Here is a 26,695-nt window from a genome sequence, read left to right on the forward strand (position 1 = left end):
AATGATAGAGTGTCACTGTTGTTGCAGGAAGCTCGCTCAGCGAGAGGCAGGGACAATTTATCCGAAAAGAGACATGGAAAAGCATGAAGGACTTAATATCCTGGAAGTAATTACAGCTCTGCTACTTCCCCGCGCACCCGAATGCCGAGACTCAACCTATCGCTTCTCCGTCTAGCAGAAGCCTTGATAAACAAAGCTGTTTACAAAATTCCTCACAATCAATCACCACCTCTCTACCGGTTAGTCTCACGAGTGTTTAAAACACAGGGATCAAACGCTCAAGATCTGCAGAGCTGCGACTTTGCCATTTGATAGAGTGACTGTGACGCTGTTCTTGAGCCCCTGATCGATTCTTACAAATTCATGAGGGCTCAGCAAGAAGATGAGGGGCTAGAAGTCTCCGTTCAACATAATCCTTGGTGGCAAACATTCCTTCACCAGCGTTGTGAATATAGTAATCAGTCTCTGCTGTGCTAAAGTTGTTTGCCAACAGCAGTCATTAGTGAGGTGTCGTCATGACGCTGGTTTATCTGTCCAAATGTCTACATCAAAACTTACACAATCGCAGCTCTGCCTTTGATTATCTGTTTGGCTTGAATGCTGTTAGGTTAAAGAACAATAATACGAGTTACTTAATGTCACTTAGCAAACACAATTTAATCACAACCGAAGATAAGACACAAGAGAATAGAACAATCAAAATCGGATTGTGTCAATCAGATAGCGTTAAGATAAATGCCGTTTTTGAAGAAAATCCTCCTTAAAGGGATAGTTCACCCAAAAATTTAAATTAGCCCTTGATTTACTCACCCTCAAGTCATCCTAGATGTATATGACATTCTTCTTTCAGACGAATACAATCGGAGTTATATTAAAAAATGTCCTGAATCTTCCTAGCTTTATAATGGCAGTGAATGGCTGTTTCTGTTTTGAAATCCATAAAAGTGCATCTACCCATGATAAAAGTGCATCTATCCATCATAAAAGTGCTCCACATGGCTCCAGGGGGTTAATAAAGGCCTTCTGAAGCGAAGTGATGCGTTTGTGTATGAAAAATATTCATATTTAACACGTTACAAAGTAAAATTCTAGCTTCCGGCCAAACGGCCATACGCAGTCTACTCGTTACAAAGTAAAATTCCAGCTTCCGGCCAAACGGCCATACGCAGTCTACTTACGCCTAAAGCGCAACTTGTGGCATAGAGTAAATATCATCAGTACGTCGCATTACTCGCATAAGTTGCACTTAGACTTAAGTGGAATCCGTATGTTCGTTTGGCCGGAAGCTAGTTATTTTACTTTAGTTTTAAATATGGATATTTTTCCCGGAGCCGTGTGGAGTTTGTTTATGATGGATAGATGCACTTTTATGATGGATAGATGCACTTTTATGATGGATAGATGCACTTTTATGGACTTCAAAACAGAAACGGCAATTCACTACCATTTATAAAGCTTGGAAGAGCCTGGACATTTTTTAATATAACTTTGATTGTATTCTTCTGAAAGAATGTGTCATATACACCTAGGATGACTTGAGGGTGAGTAAATCATGGGCTTATTTTAATTTTTGGGTGAACTATCCCTCTAAGTCAAAGCCATTATCTTTCTTAACTTGCGTTTGTTTGTTTTTCAGCCAATTTAACTGGGCTTTTAGCCATGTTTTGTGCGTAATTAGGCCAACCTTTGAAACTAGCATCACTGTACACCATAAGTTTGTCGCTTTTGGTGTTGTACTGTATTTATTATTGATGTCCAGTTCCACAGCGTGACTTGATTAAAGTCTGTTCCAGTTTATTGCTGTCAAACTGCAATGTAATATTTGCATATTATACAACTTGGTAATGGTGTCATAGGCGGTGTTGGCATTAGTTTTGCAATGGAAGATCTTGGCTAGTAATGGAGAGGGATGATTCGAGAACCTGGAGAATTACTGGGATCTGCCATTATCGCTGAGCCCCGGAGCAAGGCACTTTAACCCCAGGGTACTCCAGAGGGACTGTTCCTATTGGAAATGCAATATATGTCTGTTTAGATGAGGCTGAATCTGCTGCATGTCTAACTAACTAACCGTCAGTTTATTTCAAAATAAATATTATTTTCCATTTTGGGGGATTCTCAAAATGCTATGCGGATAGTTTTGCCATGTGACAGCACCATGCCAGATTTCTTAATGTATGTGGCAACCATTTTGACAGTATAGATTTTATGAACACCTTTAATACATCTAAAAACAACTGCAGGTAAAACTTCTCTTAAAGTCAATATGAATTCCAAAATCTGGTCTTATGCATGATTCATCATTCCACAGAAATGGTAACTCACTAGTTATAAAATTTGGCAGGCTCTCAGTAAACATGCTATTTTATTTGTGTTAACAATGTGCAAGCCAAATAGAAATAATGTTGGGTTCTGCAATAATTTGGATATATGTCCGGCTGCTATTGTTTCTTTCTTTCTTTCTTTCTTTCTTTCTTTCTTTCAAAATCTATTTATTGGTCATGTATGATTGTCAGTATATTGTGCATCCCTACATTTAGTATTTTAACTTGAATGCCGTGTTGCATTCGGAAATGTATTACATCATCGGGAAAAAAAGCTGTGAATGTCATTTCATATTGAATGTAATAATGGCCATTGGCAACGTTGTTACTATGTCCCATAACTAATAGTTTGCCATTTTTCTACATGCTCCAGAGAAAAAGTCCCTAAATGCAACAGAAATTATCAGTCTTGCATCAGTTATGTTAGCTGGATGTGTGTAGATCATTACATACTTCATTTATATCCAATTATTCGGCTTGGCTCATTACAAGTAATTAGTGTCCTAATCTAGTTATTTGTCGAAAACTAGGCTGTTGATTAGGAGATTTAGCTATCACACAGATGGTTTTGTTTTAAGTATAGTTGACAACTGTTTTGCACACACATCAGTGATTTAGTGAGGTATGCATGATATTTTTTTGAATTTTTCAATCTTCAGATGACATCTGAAGACAGGTCTGTTTCTCAAAAATACATTTGCTTAAGTGTTCAGATACTCAACAGTTGTGGAAAGGGTAGATTACGCTTTAAAATCTCTTGGAAATAACACCTACACAATCTTATAATGATCTTCAGGGATATTATTCACCCTCAAAGTTTTACATACTCTCACTCTTCTTCAATAAACAGTCTACTTGAATTCAAGGAGAACATGGGTACTTCACAAAAATGATTGGAGACAAATCCTTGCCTATGAAGGGTCTGTTGACATTTAACAAAAGATTTAATCTGCCTTTACCTGTTGGAGTTCAATATATACTGCATTGTGGAGGTTTGTGTAAGGAAATGTTCAGACTGTTCAACTCCAAATATCTTTAGTTGATTTAATTACTTACTTTTGTGTGGATGTGTAACTTTAAGAACATTACTTGGCTATCAGTCATTCCCTGTAGCATTACTTTTGGAAATCACATGTTTGGCACATCATGACTTCTTACCTTGAGATAACAATCCTCAGAATGTCAATTAAATATGTTAATGGTCAATTAATTATGAAAAGTAATGTGATAAAAATTGATTTAGTTCTTCCTTCTGATCTGTACATAAACTCTAGAATTAGGATTTTAAAGTTAGAATTAACAATTAGAAATTAAAGTTTAAGGGATTGGAAATGCACTTACAATATCCCATGCTTCTTATAGTAGGCAATTAGTTTACATACTCCAGAGAGGAAGTCCCTAAATGCCGTGAAAATGAACAGTGCCCAATCAATCATGGTGGTTGCCTATGTGGATCCTTTATATCACTAATTTATTTCCAATTATGTGACTTGGCTCATTACTAGGCAATTAGTATCCTAATATAGTTATTTGTTGAGAGAAAACATCAGACTGAGATGACTGTGTTGATTAGAACCTGATTTGACTATTACATGGATGATTTCATTTTAAATATAGTTGACGGTTATAATTATTGATATCGGTATCATTATTTAATGATACTGTGCTCAAGTACTTGTTAAAATGATCAAAAAAAACAACAATCTTGCCTTTGTAGAACTGTTATTGCACAAATAGAACAGCTCAGCTTAGTCTTCCAAAAATGCAGGTATCGGCTAATAACAAAAATAATGTATTGGTACTCATACTCACAACTGTCTGTTTTAATACTCATATTGAATACTCAAGCATCAGAGCAAGCATCTACTTTATACATCATAAAAAATATTTTCTCTTTTGTCCTTTGGTGTTGTCCCTCAACTCGTAACATTTAATAAAATGTTCCAATCAAGTGCCTGTGGAATTGCAAAGGGAATTCCACATAAATCTTTACTTACATAGTCTTTGAATCATACATACAAGGGGTAAATGGAAGCCTAATGAACACTTTTGTAATACAAACAATATTGTTATTACTCTGCCTTTTTAATCTTAGTCTAATTGTCTATGCTCAAGACAGAACCAAAGAAGACTGTTTAGTTTAATTTCTCACCTAATGCCCCATGCGACAACACTGAGAATGCAACACTCATTTGCATTGGCTTACAACTTGCGTTCTGTCATGTTACGATATGCAATGACATGGGAAATCAAGCTAGTGTAGCCAAAAGAATTTGTCTTGACACACTCAAGCTTTTTCACAGATGTATTTGAGCCTTAAAGTGTTACGCTTTGAATTCTTGGAACTAGTGTTGTCAAAAGACCCGGTACTTCGGTACCAAGTCGGTACTAATTTTTTTTAAACGTCACGGTACCAGGTTTTCTCAAACCCGGTACTTGATGCGCGTGCATGCCCGAAGCGCGTGCAGTTGCGTCCTCTTCATAAAAGCGCTGATGGCGATCGGCGGTGCTGCTGCTGATGTGGTGCTGATGTTTTTGCGCGTGCAGATACGTTATTTCAAATGGCGCGAGGCAAGCGCGCTCATAATAGAAGCGGCACGCTCGCTTTTCCATGTGCGTTCATGGATGTATAGCAACGACAGACGCCACGGGAGTACAAACGCTTGTGCGAACTGCGCTCTCCATGACGACGAGGAAGTGTGACATAGGCCTATTAATTGATTTCTAGCCCTTGCATTAGCTTTACTACTAGATATATTTATGGAGATGAGAAATAAAAAGCCGTCATTAATATCAGTCCGTCAGAAAAGCAGTTCTAGTCTTATTCTTGGCTGGATAACTCTTAGCAGGTTTAAAAAGCCCTTTTAAAGTTAAATATGAATACAGTTTTGGATTAAATAAAAGTATAGTCAAGTCAAATAAAACATATTTTATCTCCTGTATAGTTTGGTAATGCTACAATAAGATACCATTCATTAACATCACTTAATGCGTTATCTAACATAACACATTGAGTGAACAATATATTTTTACAACATTAATTAATGTTTGTGAATGTTATTTAATACAAAACACTTGATTGGTCATGTTTGTTCACTTCATTCATTGTGCATTAAATAATGTTAACAGAAATAATGTTAACTTTTGATTTTAAAAATGTATTTTTTAAATTAACCCCTAAAGGAGAATAATTGCGACAGTATATAACTATTGTTTTTTTTGTTAGGTCATTTTATCTAATGTTATCTAACAAATGGAATCTTATTGTAAAGTGTTTTTAATACTACAGTTTCCATCTTTGTGATATACACTTTAATATAATTATGTAAATTTAATCTAAATTAAGCTTTGGTACCGAAATTGGTACCGAGAACCGTGGATTTTCACTGGTATCGGTACCGAATACTGAAATTTTGGTACCGTGACAACACTACTTGGAACCGTTGTGTCTGATCAGATCAGTCCAGTCTGCAGCTCTTATGTGCAGCATACACTCCATATCAGACAAGTCTGATTGTTCTTTCATCCTTGTTTGTTTTCTTTACACTCATCCCAAACTTGGAGAGCATGGTGGATTTAAGCACATTTAGTTGAGATTCTCGTTAGTTCTTGGATTTGGTTTATTAACTGGCAAATGTCTGAGGCACTTTGACATTCCCAATATTACAAGATACATTATTGCTTTTTTCCCTGCATCCTTCTCTTCTACTACTCACCTCCATCCATCCCCCTTATACCCCTCTGTGATGGAGTATTAAGCGTGCTCATTCTCCTTCATCAGGGCCAGCAGGATAGGTGAATTAGGCTGGGAGATTGAGGCTCTAAGCCTCTGTAATGCAGTCATTGACTCTGAGGCCTGCTGGAGCCGCCTGACGCCGCCTTGAGTGAATTAGACTTGGCCTTCTATACCTAAGAGAAATGGGCTTCCACTGGAAAGGTCCTGACCGCACCGAGAGAGAAGAGAAACACACAGCTTGACTGGCAGCTCGCTCTCTTCACCCTACACTTAAGATTGAGCAGCCAAAGAATCTGTGATTGAAAGTTATAATAATTTAGAGAAGTACAGTGGTGCTTTGTGATAGCATGGCTTGACCCCGCTGAAGAAAAAGATATAAACAACTCTGTGCTGCAATGCCTTCCCTTGTCTGCTAAACGCTAAGGAAAACTCCTTCCAGCAAAGTTAAGAAGTGGTTTGCCAATGTAACACTTCCTCACGGGCTGTATGTGCATTTGGATGCTCAAATGTCTTCCGGCAGCCGACTAGCCGATTGTTGTAAGCAAATTTATCACTGGGCATTGGAAAGTTGCTGTACTGGTTCATTGTCACCACATCACATAACTGCTAATTTGCATAGAGAAATATTTTGCTTCTTTTTTGCCACAATGACATTTCACATAAGTCCTTAAGAAATGTGTTTAAATGCCTTATGTGACCTTAAACGCTCATATATTGCTGAGAAATGCTGATGAAAAGGATTCTAAAGTAGGGGTGGGCAACTCTGGCCCTGAAGGTCCACTGTCCTGCTGAGTTTAGCTCCAGCCCTAATCAATCACACCTGTAATTTAATTTTCTAGCAATCCTCGAGACCTTGGTTAGCTGATTATGCTGAATTTAATCAGGGTTGGAGCTAAATTTTGCAGGACAGTGGACCTCAAGGGATTGTGTGTCCCACACATGTTGTAAAGCATACTTATATTACCAAGAAACATGTCTGAAGGGTGGGCATGATTTGAATGTGTCCAAATATAATGAAGAAACATGTATGATTGGTGTATACGACCGCAAAGTGTCCATATATGACTAAGAAATATACCGGGTCAGTGGGTGTGACTGAGCCTAGTATTAAGTCTTCCTTAACACCAAAAATTTGTTTAGTTGTTCAGACTACCCATCCCCTGGTTGATTTGAAAGTGTATATTGCTGCTGTGTATGTGCATGCAATCATCTTAAACAAAATCTCTTTATCCTCCACAGGGTCTAATGATTCTGCTCCAGAATCTACCTACGATGCACTGGGGAAATGAGGAAGTTAGCGTTCTCCTAGCTGAAGCTTACCGGCTGAAGTTTGCCTTTGCCGACGCCCCTAACCATTACAAAAGATGAGGCTTCGCCCCGCACAGTCACTGAATATGACGACCCCTACTGACCTCGGAGGCGCCACTGTCCGTGTGATGATACTGAAGTGAAACGGTGAAATTTTTTATGGGGGTGGGAATGTGTACAGTGGACTTCAACTGTTCCTGGAATTTTTCCACACTTCTACTAATATAAGCACTCCGAATGCCATGAGTCAACCGGATGTCAAAATCATGCGCTCTTCAAATACACTAATTTAATCTTTGTTTCTTATTTTTTTTCTTCTTGAATTTAATCACAACCAATTCCAAGATTTTGTTTTTTTCACACACTGAATCTGCAGAAAAGTTCATTTAGACGGCAGGATTCCGCAATACTAGAATGGAACAGTAGGACGGATGCTGGCCCAATTGATTCATGGCAATAATCAGACACTGAGAAAACATGGTTTATAACATTCGCATTAAGATCGTTTGGTTTAAACAGCGCCTACGAACTCTTATTTTAACCATGGTCTACCTCAGGAAGTGGCAAGAATATGTAGGGTGATCATTTTGTCTCTATGTTAGAACAGTGCCCATGAGGCATTGGAATGGAGTCGATGAAATTTGCCTTATTTTGGCTGATTGAGTTTTGCGAGGAACAGGTTCAGTCAACAAGGGCAGCTGGAGACGAAAACTGAAGTACTGATTCAATTTCTGTTGCTCATGGCACTGTCATTTTCACGTCCCATTTTGACATAGATATAATAATCTGTACTGACTGTACAAGGCTGTCATTAATAGATGTGTTTGGGGATATCAGCTTCTGACTCTTTGACATTTTGTCAGTATTTGAACAGTGTGCTGCTTCAATCATGTCATCAGGCTTTTAAATTTGTGTGCCAGTTCTTACAACTAAATAGAAGTGAAACTGCACTTGATAAGTATATTTTCATTCTTTTTGTACAAGATATATTCTATAAATCAGCTTTTTTTAATTATTTCTTCTTTTTTTTATATACTGTTTACATGAGCCTGTTAAGTTGTGCCTAACTCTAGAGATTGACGACATCACAGATATTTATTTTACATTCATGATCATTTAGGATGTGGCAAAGCAGAATATTTGCCTTTACAACATTCACTTCTCCATAAACAGTGAATCAGCAGCTCTACTTGGTATCTTTTGGCTGTTTGATTGGCCATAGAATTGAAAGAGTTTACTGTAACTGACATTCAGTGCCTGGACAACATGGAGTTCAAACTACGTGTGGTTGCTGGGAGATTTTCTGGATACCAAGCTTCTTGACTTCTTGATCCTACAGAAATGTCAGAATGGATTTTAAGAGAGGTGTGAATGAAATAATCTTGAATTAAATAGCTTTGTACAGAATTATCATGTTTTTCAAAGATATGTAAATAGAAAAAAAAATGTGTAAATAAATACTATATATATAAATATATATGATTATTATTTGTTGAGTTTTTTATTGATTTTTGGTTTGTTTAACATTGTTGTGTGGGGGTTTTTTTGCGGCCATTTAGTACTGTTTTTAGATTTACAGTAGGCTAATATTTCCCAGAATGCCTTGAAAATCTACAGTAACATACTGTAAACAGCTTATACAGTAGGAAACTGTTAAGAATACAGTAGTAATGCTGTGAAAATAAAAAAAATCTACACTAACATACTGTAAACAGCTTATACAGTAGGAAACTGTTAAGAATACAGTAATGCTGTGAAAATGGAAAATCTACAGTAACATACTGTAAACAGCTTATACAGTAGGAAACTTGTAATAATGCTGTGAAAATGGAAAATCTACAGTAACATACTGTAAACAGCTTATACAGTAGGAAACTTGTAATAATGCTGTGAAAATGAAAAATCTACAGTAACATACTGTAAACAGCTTATACAGTAGCACATTTTTGAGAATACAGTAATATTACTGTGAAAACAACCGAAATCATTTACAGTGTGACTAATAATGTAAATTGGAATAATGATGACATTTCTTTTTCAATAGCAAAAGAATCATGCACCACAAGTACAAGAACACATATTTCTTGAAGTTAAATTCAATGAGTGTTTAAGCTCTTTTGTTTAAATTATGTTGCCATTTTTGCCACTTTTAGTTGTAAGGACAATATAGATTGGGTGATCAGGACCTTGATGTGAAGGTTTAAATAAAAAAATTTAATACAAACACAAGTATTATCAATATTTGTTTTGTTTTTGTTTATGTGAGAAGAGATTAAAGCCAGTTTCACAAAATGAACTTTGATCAGAATTGTCTTGTCTTGTATCACCCTTAAAAATCTCAGATCCATGCTGTACCCTCATTAAAGCCATTTCAAACCCATGTTTTCAAAATCGCAATCATTTTGACTGTTTTTATATGGGGTAGGAAGCAGTCAGGTCCCTGTGGTCGCGTGCTGCAGGTTTGCTGATTAGAGTCTTAATATGCGTTCTGCATGCAGGGCGGGAGTTCCTCTCATTAGACTGACTGATGTTCACAGTGGCAGGTAATTAACGGCCCGCAGCAGCTCTGCCAGGCCATTCACATGAATTAAAAACACATTCAAATCACCATGGTGCCTGCATCTGTGATGTGCCATAAAATGAGAACCTGGAAAAGTGATGGGATATGGAGTTTATCAACACAGAATGAATACCGGGCTGAAAGAGTGACTTTTTATTTTTTTATATAATCTATTTTAGTATTAAACAGATAGCACACGTCTGCAAGATGTCTGTTAAAGATCACTTCATCTGGAAAGATCACTTCATCTCCTGTTTACTAACATCTGATAGACGTCTTTAAAATGTCAGTTTTACATTCTAAATCGTAAACATCTTAAAGACATTTTCTAAACGTCTATTTGACATCTGACAGGAAATGTCCTATAGATGTATTGCAGATGAGCAAATATTAAATAATAATACGTCTTCCAGATATAAACAAGCACATCAAGTAGATGTACGTGTGCTATCAGATACTATTAATTCAAGATATTACCAAAAAAAGCAACAACCAAAAAAACACAAAAACAACTACAACGCTTAGTCACCTGAATTACGCATCTGACGCATCAATCTTTCCCCACCCAGCCGTTTAAATTAGAATTATAGCCAGATAGCAAACAATGTCAAAATGACTGAAGCCTCCTGGTAACCAGCAAGTTTATTTAATATAATAGTAGCTAGACGATTCTAAATAAATTAGCAAATTAACTTTTGCTAATTTGAAATAGCTAAAGTTAACGCCAGTTATTTTTACTTTAAACCTCATGCGCTGTTTTTTATTAATGTTTTTACTCACAGTTTTGGGGGGATAGGGCTGATATGGTAGGCCTAATTTAAAAATGTATTTCACTAAATTAGTAATGTAGTAGTTTATTTATTAGCAACATTTTATGTAAAATTCGCTTTAAAGAAGATCTACATTTCTTAGTTTCATTCATGGTGATAACATGAAAAATATAGATTAGAGGAAGATTGCTGCTATCTACAGAAAAACAAACACTGCAAATCAAGCAAAAAAATATTTAGGAACTAATCATTTGTCTGCAATGAACACAAAATTACTGTAACAATCAAATACTTACAAAAGTAAAGGCTTAAATATATAATTGATGTGAATAACAGTATGTATGTTTCGGACAATGTTAAAGGATTATATCTTTATTTATTATATTCATTATATCTGTTCCATGTTCCATAAGTGACTAAATATTTGAAATTACAACAAATTTCAAAATGTCAATGTTTTAATACACTTTTTCTTTTTCTTTTTTTTTTTAACTTATTTATTTATTTAAATATCTGATTTACATCTGACCTCAAAGAACAGCAGCGGTGCACATTTAAAATTGTACATTTAAAAAGTAGTCATGTCAGCATTAAAATCCTATTTTTTTTATTGTTATTTTTTTTGAGAGAGAGAGAGAAGCTTGAAAGAACTATATAAGCTGAAACTCCATTTTACTCAGTAATAGTTTTACAGTTTCAGTGTTTTACTTATTCAATAAGTGCAGATATATAATTCACTATGATTTCAACACTGTTTAGCTTCTGTTCCCTTTCAAGTACTGATATACTGGTTAAGGTCATTATGCTGTTCAACATTTTTCTCATATACTAGCTGGTTTCTAAAAGCTATGGTGCAAGAATGCCCAGGGTAAAACACAAAAATTCACCAGCTAATGTGATTTGTGACTGATGATTTCTTACCACCCATGTGACAGCCATGTAAAAGCCATCTACAATACTGCACATATTACAGCTCTAGAAATGAAAAGGATAACAAATTACCCATATGCTTTTGATTCCACATCTAATTCACATCATATCTGTTTTTCAGTTCTGATGAATTTGCATAACACTGAAAAAATCTTCAAGAATCCAAAAACCATTATGACAGCACAAACTGACATTTTGCACACAAAAAAACTGACATCGTTACACTATTGATAATAGACAAAGGAAATTTTTGCCCACAAAATTTCGCTCAAAAAGTCGTATTTCTAAAGTAGGCTATTCCAACGCTATCTCACGACCAATTCGTACAAGTGAGAATAAAGTGGCTAATTCGTACGAATTTGTACGATTTGTCTAGACCCCAGTGACGGTAGGTTTAGGGGTGGGGTCAGGGGTAGGTAATTCGTACGAATTCATACGGATTGGGCAACTCTTAAAATATGTACGATTTAGCAAAAATCTTACAAATTCGTACAAGTGAGGTTGTATGAATTTGTATCAATTAGCCACCTCATAAAATACGTACGAATTGCCGTGAGATTGGGTTAGCTGTTCATTTATCTTAGGTTTGTCATTTCATGCTTTTTCATGATTTAAAAATAAATCTTGGTCTACTAACCTATAGTCTTTATAAAGCAAAATTTAAATAAATAAATGAATGAATAACAACAACAAAATCACTGGTCAAGTCAACATAAACTAAAGGCATTTGGTATCAATGACATCAAAGCTTCTAAAGATGGCATTTGTTTGACCACAAGCATGTATTTTATTTTATTTATTTTTTGTGAGCTCTGCCAGATGGGAAAATTATAAGTAAATGACTACTTAAATTTGGGTCAATTTTAAAATGGAAAATAGCACAAGTCCGCTTTTAAAAAACCTTTTCCTGACATGTTTTAAACTCGTGAGATCTTTCCCCATTTATGTTCATTGTATGAAAAAAATGAACTTCAGCCTTCTACAAGTTTAACAGAAGTACATATTTAGAATTACATGAGAGTGAGTACAACATAAAATAACTGTCATTTTCTCAGTTAACTATTGCTTTATAGCATTTGAATTATGAGTTCTTAGTTCAGTAGCATAAACTCACTTAGCTTTCGATTCTGACCTTCCATCATTCCCAGACAAAGAGCATCAGATTACAGTTTCTAACGGTCGTTGCTCTTGGGTTTGCGAGATCAAATACATATATAGCCTCTGAAGGTTGTTTTCACAGAAATGATTGAGCAGGACAGACTCGCAGAGACAAATGCTGACATTCCAGCTCTGAATCAATTTCAACAGGCCCTTGCTCATCTGTCCTTGGACTATATGTCCTCTCTCAGCTCTGGTCATATATCTGTTACTCAGCAGACTGCGGCAGAATCATCTGAGCGCTGACGTGTTCTGCGATTGAGACATAAGTGCTGTTCACGTCAGGACGTAATTGCCTTTTGTAAATGTGCACCATTACGGCCTGAAGAGAATGTACAGTCCTAATAATAGTATGACTACTATTATTACTCATGGTTAGGGTTAGAGAGTTGTACAAACTCCTAACACTATTTAAATCCGATGCGGTAATTCGTCCCGCATCACTTGTACTACATACTTGGATAATAACATGACTTTGATCTTACAATTTTTTTTGTGCTGGTCAACGATTAATCGCGATTAATCGCATCCAGTATAAAAGTTTGTGTTTACATAATATATGTGTTTGTACTGTGTATAATTATTTTGTATATATAAATACACATACATGCATTAAGAAATATTTGCATGTTCAGACTGTATAAATATTTATACATCATTTATATTATATTATATATAAATATAAGTATTTTATATATAAATATCACATTTTTTCTTAAATATATACATGCATGTGTGTGAATTTATATATACAAAATAATAATCATATACAGTACACACACATATATTATGTATACACAAACTTTAATTTGGATGTGATTAATCGCGATTAATCATTGCCCAGCACTATTTTTTTTATATCTACAAGTTCATGTTTTACTTAACAGATTTCATGCTTATGGACATATATGATGTTGTTAGTATGACATATGATGACAATTACTTTTGGAGCATTAAACTTTTAGCGCCACTCACTAGACATTTAATTTCTGAACTACCGCAATATGAGGTGGCTAATTTGTACGAATTTGTACAACCTCAATTGTACGAATTCACACGATTTGTCTAAACCCCAGTGATGGGTAGGTTTAGGGGCGGGGTCAGGGGTAGGTCATTAGTACAAATTCATTCAAATTGGGGATTTGGCAAATGATTTAGCAAAAATGGTACAAATTCATACGAGTGAGGTCATATGAATTCGTACGAATTAGCCACCTCGTAAAATACGTACAAATTGCCGTGAGATTGGGTACAATGGCCAATGGCCGTGAGTACAATGGCCAATCAGAGGTGTTTATGATTCCGCTCAACAGCGCTCAAAGCGTCACATTTTTAAAAAAACTTGACAACTCTACATTGCACCATTGACTGCAAGACTAAAAACCGTTCCAAACACTCTAGCAACTCCCTAGCAACATTATAACAATTGCATGGCAATGGGTCATTATGAAAACCTGAGCAACCACATACAGTAGAAGCGCTCTCTGGAGAGTATTTCACACGTGTAGCAAATGCTACTGGGAAACACCACTCACTCTTTCACAGAAAGAAAATGTAAAAAGTTTGGTTTATTTTTGCTCAGGCAGTGCATTCCTTTCCAGCCTCCTGCTTCCATGGTGCAATACCTATCAAAGCCTCCCTGCATCTGCTATTTGCTGTTCGCCTGAAAACATTTGGTTAGGCCTGTTAGCTCTGCCTGGCTGTTTCCTCCATGTTTCATCAGATTGCCCTGTTTTGCCCACCATGACATCTGTGTGACACTGCTATAGCTTCCCTTTCGTCACCAGGCTGAGCTGGGTACTGCTCGCAAAAAAACCTTGCGGTGAATCACAACGCCTTTTGGCCTTCATTATTCGGCCTGCCTCGTTAGCAGAAATGATTAATATTAATCCTGTTTTAGTGAGAAGCATTGCTGGATTTAAAGCGGAAAGGATGTGGGTTGAGGATAGGCATCTAGGGAGAACCCAAAGACGTAACGCACAAATAATCCATCGCCCACACGTCAAGATGTGCAGCTGGTTCTGCGCCTGCCCGTGATGGATCTATGCATTTTCCATGACGGTCACCTGAGGGATTATGCTTCGGATTATGAACTGCATCATTAACAGAGTTGCACTCGATGCTGTAGATCTGGTGGAACTGCAGAAGTTGGCAGCTATTCCAGTAAAAGGGCAACAGTTCAGAAGGTTAATGTCCCGGTGTTAATACACCTTTCAAGCACATGGCTTAACAACTATTCAAGAAATGTCTCTAAAATTGAAGGTTGTTAACTGGTGACCTGAATCAAGTGCTCAGTTTGAATATTTTTCAGTTTGATTGACCAAATTGATGATCAGTTATAGCTTTATGTAATATACTGAGACGAGTTTAGCTGATGATGATTTAGTTGCCATAGGCCAATATTGAAAATCCTAAAAGGTTGTCATCAAGCCACTTAAAAGCAGTATTCTTTATTGTGCAAATCTAAATGTTTTCATCTGCTAACTGAATAAATGTAAATGTCAATATATGCATATCCCCCCCCCCCCCCCCCCCCCAACAACAATAACAAAACAATAAGAAGCCAATCCAGAAATGACATATTCAAGGGTTTTCTGTTTACAGAATCCCAATGACTGTTTTGCCACTTTCCCTTAAATACCTAGACCAGAACCAAGAAAACCTAAAATCTAAGTTGTAATTTAGACAATGTAGTTGCACATTTTTATAATTTATATTCTATTTAAATGGCAGTTAATTATTCGGGCTTTATTTATTTATTTTAATTGAAAGGTTGTTTATTGAACCAACCAAATGGCTGATCCAGGGACATGTCCCATTTGGCAAAATCACGGCCTAGACACCCGGACACTGTTAGTAATAGGACTTTTTCAGTGTAATTCAACAAATGGAAAGGTTACTCTATTGCCTGTAACTTTATGTGCATTTGGAAGAATCAAATCTCTTGTTACGTCAAAACATGACGCCGTTGCTGGCTGTCGATATATAAATGAAAATGAATATGGATGTTTTCATCTACAAAAGCGCCACTTGGTCCCGCCTGTGATAAATGTCAGAATGTATTGATAAGATCAGGGGTCACGAAGTATGGATTTTTAGAATCATTTAGTTACCTTGTAAAAATGTCCTTTTGTCAGCAGGTTTTCGTTTAAGTCGTCCCAAGGGACATTTTTTTTTAATCTCTGTGTTTAATTTGGCTAAGCTAACAGCGCTCGGACAAGTCAAACTGCAGTGATTAATGGACACAGAGCAGACGCTGACGTTGATGATGTGTGACCCAGACATCCTGAGCAGAAATGAAACAGAATCTTCCAGGACCTTCTTCTGTTCTCACGCAAGAGAACTTTAAACATGAAAGGGTGTTAACTTTTAATGGATTAACTAACATTAACTAACAATGACCAGTACAGTTTTACAACATTTAATAACCTTTGTTAGTGTTCATTAAAATGCATGTATATGGTAGTTCACAGTTATTTGTAAAATTGAGATTAACATTAGCTAAAATTATAAATGTGGTAACACTTTTATCATTCTTAGGTAACGTAGTTACACGTTACTTGTACTATAGTAATACTAATAACAGTTAATTATGGTTACAAGTAACTAACTGTGGTAACACTTTATTTTAGTGTCATTGTTACATATAACTATAAATTATGCATAATTGCATGCAACTAACCCTAAACTAAACCAACCCCTAATCATAATCCTATAGTGAGTTCTGTATATGTAGTTACTTAATATTACTCAGTACTTAAATATATAATTACACTGTAACAATGACACCCCTTAAAATAAAGTGTAACCCCGTAACCGTAAGCCTATAGTAAGTACATGTTGGTTATTAATATTACTCAGTACTTATTTGTGTAATTACTTTGTAACAACACCTACAACTAAAGTATAACTATAAAAGCTGTAGAAGAGTCTATGATTTGGTCATTATTGCAATGTTTATTATGTTTCTAGCATGTTATATGTTTGGCAATAGTTATCCTAACCCTAAATAATGGAGTGTGTAGCTTTTCATTTCTTAAACAACCATATAGGAAGACACACATGCCATATTCCAGGATGACAATGTCAAGATTCATCAGGCTCAAATTGTGAAATAATGGTTGGGAGAATTGCATGAAGAATCATTTTCACACATGAATCGGCTCCTCTGAGTCCAGACCTTAAATTTATTGAAAGTCTTTGGGATGTGCTGGAGGAGACTTTACAGAGTGCTGGACTCTCGCATTGTCAATACAAGATATTGACCAAAAATGTATGCACCTCTTGATGGAAATAACATCACAACACTTATTTCCATCAAGAGGTGCGTCATTTTTTGGCCAAGTCTTTTGTTATGCCACCACAAAAGAACCAGAAAAAACACAAAGACAAAAAAGAAGATATTCACCAATAAATATGTCAAACAATAGTGCAATGATGTGGCTGGTGGCGGATTATATGTTGGGGGAAAGTGGGGTAAGTTCAGCCATTGAGGTGAATCTGGAATCCTGGAACAACATTCCAATTAACCAATCAGATGTGAGGGACAAGTTTACAGTTTATGCCAAGTTTAGGCTTACAACCAGGTTTAGGTTCTTCTATATCAGTGTTATTCACCTATCATTTTTAGGGATAACTTATGGGTTAGGTGTTGATGGTAGGGGTAGGGATATTGTTAGGATATTTTTTTTTCAGACAGTAATGCTGTTACAGGATCAACAAAATGTGTTTGTACAGGAACAAGTCTAACTCTGCAAAATCAGGATGTGTGAGGTGACACAGCTTACCCATTGACACTTACTGTGCTCTCCCATACTTGCATATTATTTACTTCAAAGCTGAAGTTTATGTTGACTTTATTCACTAAGCACTCTTTAAAACTCACCCAGAGTTAATCACAGCGATTTAATTCTTTTCTAAGTTTCCGGTGGCATTTCAGTCTAGACGGACATTGTTTTCTGTGGCAGATGTTGTTTGTGACCTTTACAGGAAACGGCAGAAAATTGTTATAGCGCAAATAGCCAGTTAAGCAGCTGGGACAGATTTTCTGGGTAATGAATGCCCCTCCGAGACGCCACTTAAAACGGGACGTGTGTCAAGGCTATAGAATTACATTTGCCCTTACTTTGTCCTGTGCCGAACGGACATGTCCATGTGTTGTTTCGAAGGTCTGAATAAATGCAACGTTTTTCTTCGCTTCGGTCTAAATCTCGTTATGCATTTGCCTTTTAATGCGACAAGATGTTCATTATGATTCAATAATGCCAATTATGAAGGGAAAGTGAATATCATCTCACATGGTTTCATTTTGAACATCTCATCTGTTTAATATGATCCCTTATGTTTGAGCTTTAGATTGAGTCGCCTCTACAGGCCACGAATACTAATAGAGCTTGTTAGATAGCAGATTTGCATTTCTCGGCGGTCTGCGTGACATGCCGTCTTCATGATATGACGATGTGTGACCCAGCAGCACTAATGGACAATGGATGGAACCAGAGTTAATGTACTTATAGATAATGTAAGACCCTTTTAGCGAGATTTATGGAAGACGGTTATTCATTCTATGTATGTTAAGTAAAGTATGGGTCTCCAACTCCAGCTAACTTGATTGATTTTGCTAAAATGTGTTTGAACTCTTTAACCCTCCCCACCTGCCTGAAAAAGACATACTAAACCAATGGGGCCTAGTTATACCCCACAGATTCAGCTGTGATCTTTGTGGAAACACTGCTCTGACTCGACCTTGCTGAGTCATTTCTTTGAATTGTGTTGTGCTGCACTTTTCATGCTAATTTGGCAGAATTCTCTAAAGTGCTACTTTTTTAGAACGATTCGTGCCTTATATACACTCATCACTAGAGCAATAAAGAATAGTATACTGATTGTCAGTCAGAACAGACATGTCTAAAGATTCTCTGTCTTCTCAATATTCTTTTCCATACAATAACATTGAATGGTTAAGGAGGCTTATAAAGCAATAAGAACATAAAAGAGAGAGAGATCTTGTGTTTTGAGCAGAGAGAGTTTGTGATTGTATAGTGCAGTTTGTGTGTATGTGTTAGGAGAGTTTGACTGCGTTAATAATATTGGAGATTGTGAGTATTGCTTGTTTGTTTGAAATTAAACATTGTTTGTACCTGAGGAACTTTATTGGTATATTTGACCCCTTTGCTTGTTTTCTGATGCTGATTTGGACTGCCCTTTTCAGTTTGTTTGCTTGGTTGTAAATGCAGTAGTCAACATTTGAAGTGGATCAAAAAAGTTAATCAAAGTTGTCCTAATACAAGAACAGGTATTGTTCAAAATTCAACTTTGATGAAAGGTTTTGATCCACTTCAAATGTTGACTTCTGTATATTGTAAATACTGAGTATTTGGGAAAGTAGGGAGTCTGACTCCATTTCTGTTTATTGTAAACTGTTTATGTCTCTCTTTTTTGGATAGGGAGTTAGGTTTGCATATTTTCCTTTCCTTTTCTTATCTTTTTTCTTTTCTTTTCTTTTCTTTTTGGGTTAGAGTTTAGAAAAGAGGTTTAAAAATAAGGTTTGTTTGTTACATTGGCCCAGTAAGCTTCTGAGTCAAAAGTCCCAAATTAAGTCAATAAATGAATCATTGTTCAAATTTACTGCATTTTTTGGAGTCTTTCATGTTGCACCCGTTCCCCTAGACGGGGCGTAACATGAAATTGGGGGCTCGTCCGGGATGTAACACAGTTACTTTAGTAATAATAAATGATGACATAATCTTCATTTTTTTGGGTCAACCTTCAACCTCCTAGCTATTTCATAACTAATTTGTAATGTTATGCTCTTTCTGTTTAACCAAACACTGTTGTCGTACAAATGAACGGCTAGAACACATTAAAAGTTTTCTGTTTTCAGTTAAAATGGTGTCGTGTAAGCGGCCCCTAAGTTAATAACTAATGATCTTTGCAATGGAAATGAATCAATCAAAAACGAACTTTAGCTGGACAATAACTTTATTCTAGAGCTGCTGTATAGCCAAAACAATCTCTGTTACTGTAATTTCCTATTATCACTGTAAAGCTGCTTTGAAACAATTCATTTTGTTAAAAGCGCTATATAAATGAAGGTAACTTGACTTGACTTTAACTGGTGTTGCATAGCAGGATGTTTTTTAGCTTTAATATCTTCAAATTGAAATGAGTGAATCTCACAAAAACAGGTCATATTTCACAAAAGAACATCCTCTAGAAGTTAGTCAATGACGTTACAGAATATTGATATGAAACAAAAGAATGTAAATCTACTATTCATGAATTTTAGCATGGTTAAAACATTGTATTGACCAATCAGATGACAGGACAGGAACTATCCATTTTATGGAAAATAACTAACTAACCAAATAAATGAACTAATAAAAACATCTTGCCAAATGCAGTTCTTAAAAGAGAATTTGACAGGTAAATTTGCTTAATTATCATGAAAATAAATTCACAATGGAAAAATAAACGGGCTTGATGAGCGTTTCTGTAGGTGGCACACGCTCATTGCTACTGTAAGCAGACGGCTGGCAATATGTGTCGACCGTGTGTGTCTATGCGTGACGACAGCTATAGATGTCCCAGCCAACAGAGCCAAACGCTCGTATTTATGGATCAGTCCCAGAGCAGTACCAGTCCTGCGGTACCTCATCCAAATCTGACAGAAGTGGATCTAACCATCTGCTGAATGTGGAGAGACAGTGGCCGCTCAAACCGCTACTATGCTTCATTCCCCGCGTGCTATTTAGAAACCATCTGCCCGAACGTCAAAGTGGGCGGCAGTATATGGAAATCTTGATATGTTACAAGACGACAGCAAACATCGACCCTATACGTGACCCCCAAAATCATTGAAATGAGTCAATGTTGCTTTTGGGTCATAAAATGGAACAGTTGAAGGTCTCACGCTAGGGTTTAATATGTGACATAACAAGTGCAGCCCATGCTATGTCTGACAGCATCATTAGAGACATATCAGGCGCTCCAAACACCTCTGGGTGACATGCACTACGACACGATCTTGTCCTTCTGCCTGTTTGACGCTCAGGGCTAAATCAGTCAGCGTTCTAATCCAAGAGGATGCATTGCTATCCAGAGACTTCCCAGACACGGCTGATGGTTTCTGAGAGAGCTCTGTCATTAGAGATGAGAGATGAATTGTTTGCTTTCTTGTGCTTACCCGATTACAAGCCCCCATAGCAAACAGTCTCTGCTCCAGATACATAACTAAGCAGTTCTGAATGAACCGAATTGTTCATTTCTGCTTTTCTGAGGGGTGAATTTCACACAAACATGGCTGGGTCTCATTTCGCTCTATAATTAAAAGAAAGATGTAAGAAACATTATTTTGTTTGAAGATAAAAAACTGTTTCATGACTGTTTTATTAGTATGTAATACTGTTGCATTATAACACTAAGTACATTTTCCCATCAAATTATCATTGCCATTGTTCTCGCATATATTTGTGTGCTATATATACCATGTATTATATAATTGAGTAACACTTTATAATAAGGTTTCATTAGTTAACTTTGAAAGCTTGTTTCCGCCAAAGAATAAAAAAAAAGGTAATTGCGACTTTTTATCTCACAATTCAGACTTTTTTTCACACAATTGCGAGTTTATATCTCACAATTCTAAGAAAAGATGTCAGAATTGCGAGGTATAAACTCACAATTGCGTGTTAAAAAGTCAGAATTGCGAGATAAAAAGTCGCAATTACCTTTTTTTGCGATTAAGAGAAAAAAAGTCTGAATTACAAGAAAAAAAGTCTGAATTACAAGAAAAAAAGTCTGAATTGCGAGTTTATTTCGCGCAATTGTGCGTTTATATTTCGCAATTGTGCGTTTATATCTCACAATTGTGCGTTTTTTTTTATCTCGCAATTCTGACTTTATATCATGCAATTGTGACTAAATATCTCGAAATTCTGAGATAAATATCTTTTAAAATGTTTAATTCTGTGGTAGAAACAAGCTTCCATGGTCAACATTAGTTAACTACATAAGTTAACATGAACTAATAATGAACTGCACCTCTACAGCATTTATTAATCTTTGTTAATGTTAATTTCAGCATTAACTAATACATTAAAATCAAAAGTTGAATTTTTTAACAAATAAGCACTGTGAACTAACACGAACAAACATTAATTGAGAATGAATGAGTGAAAGTCATGTGAGAAAGTCACAATACCTTCATCATGCTATCATTGGATATGATTGGTTGTGATTGGCTATGTGATAAACGTAATTGGTTCACGTGATAAATCCCGCCTCTTTTTTGTGCATCAGTCTGAATGAAGACTGATGGCGTTAATGGGAAGACTAATTAAAAAGTAAACAGCTCAGTCACTTATTTAACATCAAAATCTAACTTGAAATGGCCTGAAAATATGATGACTGTGGGGATGCGAGGGGGTTTAATAAGAAATCAGCTTAAATTGATACTGCCTTTAGTTATTATTTTGGAATAAATGTGAAAATGCTTAAAACACTTACTTGATGAGATTTATAGTTTTTATTTGTTTTCTTTTCCTTTTCTTTTCTTTTATTAGTATTATTATTTTTTATGTAATGTAATGAAATAATAAAGTAATGTTTATTTAACCAGGAAAATGTGACAACATTAAGTGTAACTGGGAAATTAATTGACATTTGATTTGTTAATAAAAAAAAACTGTGAGGACTTTGCCTCCTAATTTCAGAACACCACTGTACTGTATACTGTATATACTATATACTATATATATATACTAGTATATAGTAATGAGAATCAGAGCAGCTTCATATTAGGTGCATTTATACAATGTATTAACAGTATATAAATACTGGTACTATAAATACTCATAGGTTGAGTTTTATGATAAGGTGTACATGATTTCATTTTCTTATTGCTACTATTATTGTTGTAGCTGCTGCTCTATTTTTTATTATTTTTTTATTTTTTTGAGTCATATCAATGGAAATCCTACAGTTCTAAAAATAAACTTTATTTTCTTTAAGCAATTACAATATAGTTTCTCATTTTTCTGATATTGAGGTGAAATATAATATTTCTTGACAGGCTTCATGAGATTCTCCCTCGAAGGTACAATGGAGCACATGATGTTCATAACATTATATATTACATAGAAACGCTCTTGGGGTGTCTATGTATTTGCTGTATAACTCATGCAGGGCATTACAGCTGTGCGATGTAATCGCCATGGCAACTGATGCTGACTCTAAATGTGAAGTCTACTAGCCTGCATATGTGTTGTTCACAATTTACTGACAAAATAGACCGTAAAAGACTGAAGAGATGCAATTTTATTTTGGTTCAGACATGTCCCTGAAACACATTAATATCCAGTGAGATTTAGGGTAGGGAGGTGTTGTTTATTGAGAGAGAGATGGGAGCTATTTTAGGAACAGGGTCTGTCTGGATATGGTTTAAAGCCTCATTTTAATTTCTGATGCAAGCCAAACTACAGTTGGAGTCAAAACTCTGGAACAAACAAGTGCACTTGACTGCAGGAGGTCAAAGGTTGTGTGCCTGATGAAGCTGTGAGTCCTCATTGAACCTGAAATCTCACACAGTTCTACAACATTCTGCCCACTAACAGACTTAATTAACTGGGCTTTCAGAAACCAACTAATTGTTCCCAGAGAGCAGTGTCAGACACAACAAAATACTGCTCGACATCAACTCACCCACTTTTAGAAGTGGATTAAAACAGTTATTAGTTACAAAAGAATAGCAATGTCTTTCATGAAAGTTCATTTCTGCAGAAAAGTGTTTTTTCAACATGAAATTGCTAACAGTGCCGTCAGCGCAGATGGGTCATTCTATGGAAAAGATGCCTTTTACATTATGAAAAGGTGATTTTTAAAGGTAGTTTTTGTACCTTATTAAAAAAAATTGAATATACTTGTGCAAAATATTTAAAATGATGTACACTCCACTCCATTCATATAGGTAGCCTAAAAAATGTTTTTGCATGAGATCCCATGACACACATATACTAGTCATATTTTTGGACATGTTTGCTTGCTAATAGATATATATATTATTATTATTATTATTATTATTTATTTTTATTTTTTTTGGAAAATTGTTTAAAAAATAATCCATATTAATTCCAACATATTAGGAGTTGGAATTAGCTAGTCATTCAAATCCCATATATATTCATACATTAAAGTAAATTGCAGAAGAAACACAACGTTCGCAACTGTGAAAGTGTGCATGTCTTTACACACTAGGCACTGCATACAATTGTCACCTCGGCTGCTTTGCGGATGTGAAACCACATGAGCATATCAGCTTTCCTCCCACTAATCCAAGCTGATAACACGTCTATACACTGTACGTGCGCCTTTGACAATGTGGGAACAGCTTTGTTAAGTAGCCTACAAAGTTCTTGTGTCATAAAATGTCAGAATGCACTGTAAAAAAAATAAAAAAAAAGGTTGCTGCCTTAAATTTTTTAAGTACAAGTCACCTCAAATTAAAATACATTAAACTGACTTAAAAAAAAGTTGAAAATTTACTTTTTTTGATGAGTTAAAAGCAATGTAAAAATATATGTTGTCATAACTTGTTGAACATTTAATTTTTTATAGTGTGTACTGGTGCAGAATCGCGAACGGTGGGATACGAGAGACATTTGATTTGTCTCTTGTTTCCTTCAAACATACCTGATGCCATCTTGCGTCTCAGTTGTATTTACTATAAAATGAAACATCAGCATTAATAGTAGGCTTTTATACAGTAATATTGCTGAAGTGTTCATCTTGTTGCTAGGACGATTGGTTAAGTACACTGTAATGGATTATAATATAATGAGGAGGTAAGATTTAAAAAAAAACATTATTTAAAATCAATATTCTCAAATCAATATGTAATGCCCCCGTCATTATTTGTGTGGTAAAAAGCTGTGTAATAAGTTATATGACTGTATATTATCCTTTAAATGTCCATCTTGTTTAAACTTGTTTGTTAGTCTAGGCTCAAACTGCTTGCTAAGAAATGTTTTTCTTTGGGTTTAATGAGCTAATAAAATATTTCAGCCCAAATCAATATTTTGTGTCTGATTATTATTAAGTTATGTGGCAAGGAGTCATGTTATGGCCGGATAATATCCAGCCTTTTATACAAACCTTTTTTAATAAACTTCTGAAGACCTTGATTAGATGGTTCAGGTGTGTTTAATTAGAATTGGAGGATAAGTTTTAACACAACTTTATTTACACTTTTTGGTTGCTTTTTTATGGAGTCCCTAGTGATTGAATAAATATGAGATGGGAGGAAAAATAGTTGATATTTCCATCAAAGATGTTTTGGGAGTGAACGCAAAGTTTCTCAGGGAACATCTAATCTCTTCTTCTTTATTTCTTTTTTTGTTTTTGTTTACTAAAGTCTACTAGCCTGCATATGTGTTGTTCACAATTTACTGACAAAATAGAAGAAATGCAGTTTTATTTTGGTTTGGACATGACTTTTATGTCCATCTCCATCCAAATAGTTCCTTTGTAACAGGTAACACAATTTATTAATTGGACACTATATTTCGATAATCCACTTTAGATGTTCTACTAACTATAAATGCAAGTAACTCAGTAGTGACCAAAAGGTACGACCAGAGGGGATATTTGTTTTTTAATGACCATAAGGGTTCAATTGAACGGTCAAAATATGAAGATAAGTGCAACACTTTACGTTTTCCTACCAAATTATATGTAATATCTAATTAATTTAACTTATACTTAAGCGTTTTCCTCAATCTTGCAATTTCGGGGAACATGAGTTGCTGAACATGAAGTCTTGCGTATTTACTTTTTTTGTTGTTGGGGTATTGGGACAGGCCTAGTTACTCTCCAGGTACAGGATTGGACACCCCTGCCATACGATATGTGCATTATATTTCAAGTTTCTGAAGAGTTTAAAAAAAATCTTCTCCTACACATACACATACACATACAGACGTGCGGCCTCAATGCATGGAGCCAATCAAGAACCAATGACATTGGACATCATTAATTTATCCTGCCATGATCACAGTCTGTTCAAAACACCTCGTAATGCCTCTCTCCTTGTTTCAGACATGCCCACCTTGAGTAAATGGCTTCACGTGTGATTGTATGACAGTGCACACGTCTGGATGTGCTTCTCGCAGAGACAAAAGCACGACTTTGAGCGTGTCCTTGTCTTGGTAAAACACATCTTTGCTGAATTGACTTCTCCCTCTGAAAGCTTTAGCAGGCACCTAAAGAAAGCTCTGTCTGGCTGATCTCAGGGCAAAACAAATTAGTGCCTCGCGACTTCAAAGTCTCTCACCAAGGAAACAGCTGAGAGCTGGACGGACTAGTGCAGAATTCAGCTGGATGGAGTGAGGGTTTGATAGAGAGGAGGACACTTCAATCCCATAAGATTCTACCAGAACTGTGCACATCTATATACATTACAGCTTTGATCCAGACAGATTTCATTTATCTGTCCACCCACAAACTGCTACCCCAGGCAGTCAGTCATCCATCCATCCATCCATCCACCCACCCATCCATTCTTATAACCAAACAAAATTCATCCATCCATCCATCTGTCTGTCCGTCCGTCTGTCCGTCCGTCCATCCATCCATCCATCCATATAACCAAACAAAACCATCCATCTATCCATCCACCCACCCATCCATCCATCCATCCATTCTTATAACCAAACAAAATCCATCCGTCCGTCCGTCCGTCCGTCCGTCCATCCATCCATATAACCAATCAAAACCATCCATCCATCTATCCATCCACCCACCCATCCATCCTTATAACCAAACAAAATGCATCTATCCATCCATCCATATAACCAAACAAAATCCATCCATCCATCCATCCATCCATCCATCCATTGTAACGATCGTTACTGTG

General features: G+C 36.0%; 1 protein-coding gene and 1 long non-coding RNA gene across 4 annotated transcripts in view; one reads left to right on the forward strand and one right to left on the reverse strand.

The window, feature by feature from the left end:
- tbc1d22a (TBC1 domain family, member 22a) overlaps positions 1 to 9,664 on the forward strand; it is a 164,145-nt gene extending 154,481 nt beyond the window's left edge. For all 3 annotated transcript variants that reach the window (XM_082167422.1, XM_082167424.1, XM_082167423.1), the window contains one exon: positions 7,300 to 9,664. In XM_082167422.1, the coding sequence (XP_082023548.1) occupies positions 7,300 to 7,428 (129 nt within the window). In that variant the 3' untranslated portion in view covers positions 7,429 to 9,664. The remainder of the gene's footprint in view (positions 1 to 7,299) is intronic.
- Positions 1 to 26,695, reverse strand: part of LOC309497230 — a 179,960-nt gene that overhangs the window by 37,040 nt on the left and 116,225 nt on the right. The gene's annotated exons all lie outside the window — the stretch shown is intronic.

This window comes from Leuciscus leuciscus (assembly GCF_965113295.1).
Source record: "Leuciscus leuciscus genome assembly, chromosome: 4".
Lineage (NCBI taxonomy): Eukaryota > Metazoa > Chordata > Actinopteri > Cypriniformes > Leuciscidae > Leuciscus > Leuciscus leuciscus.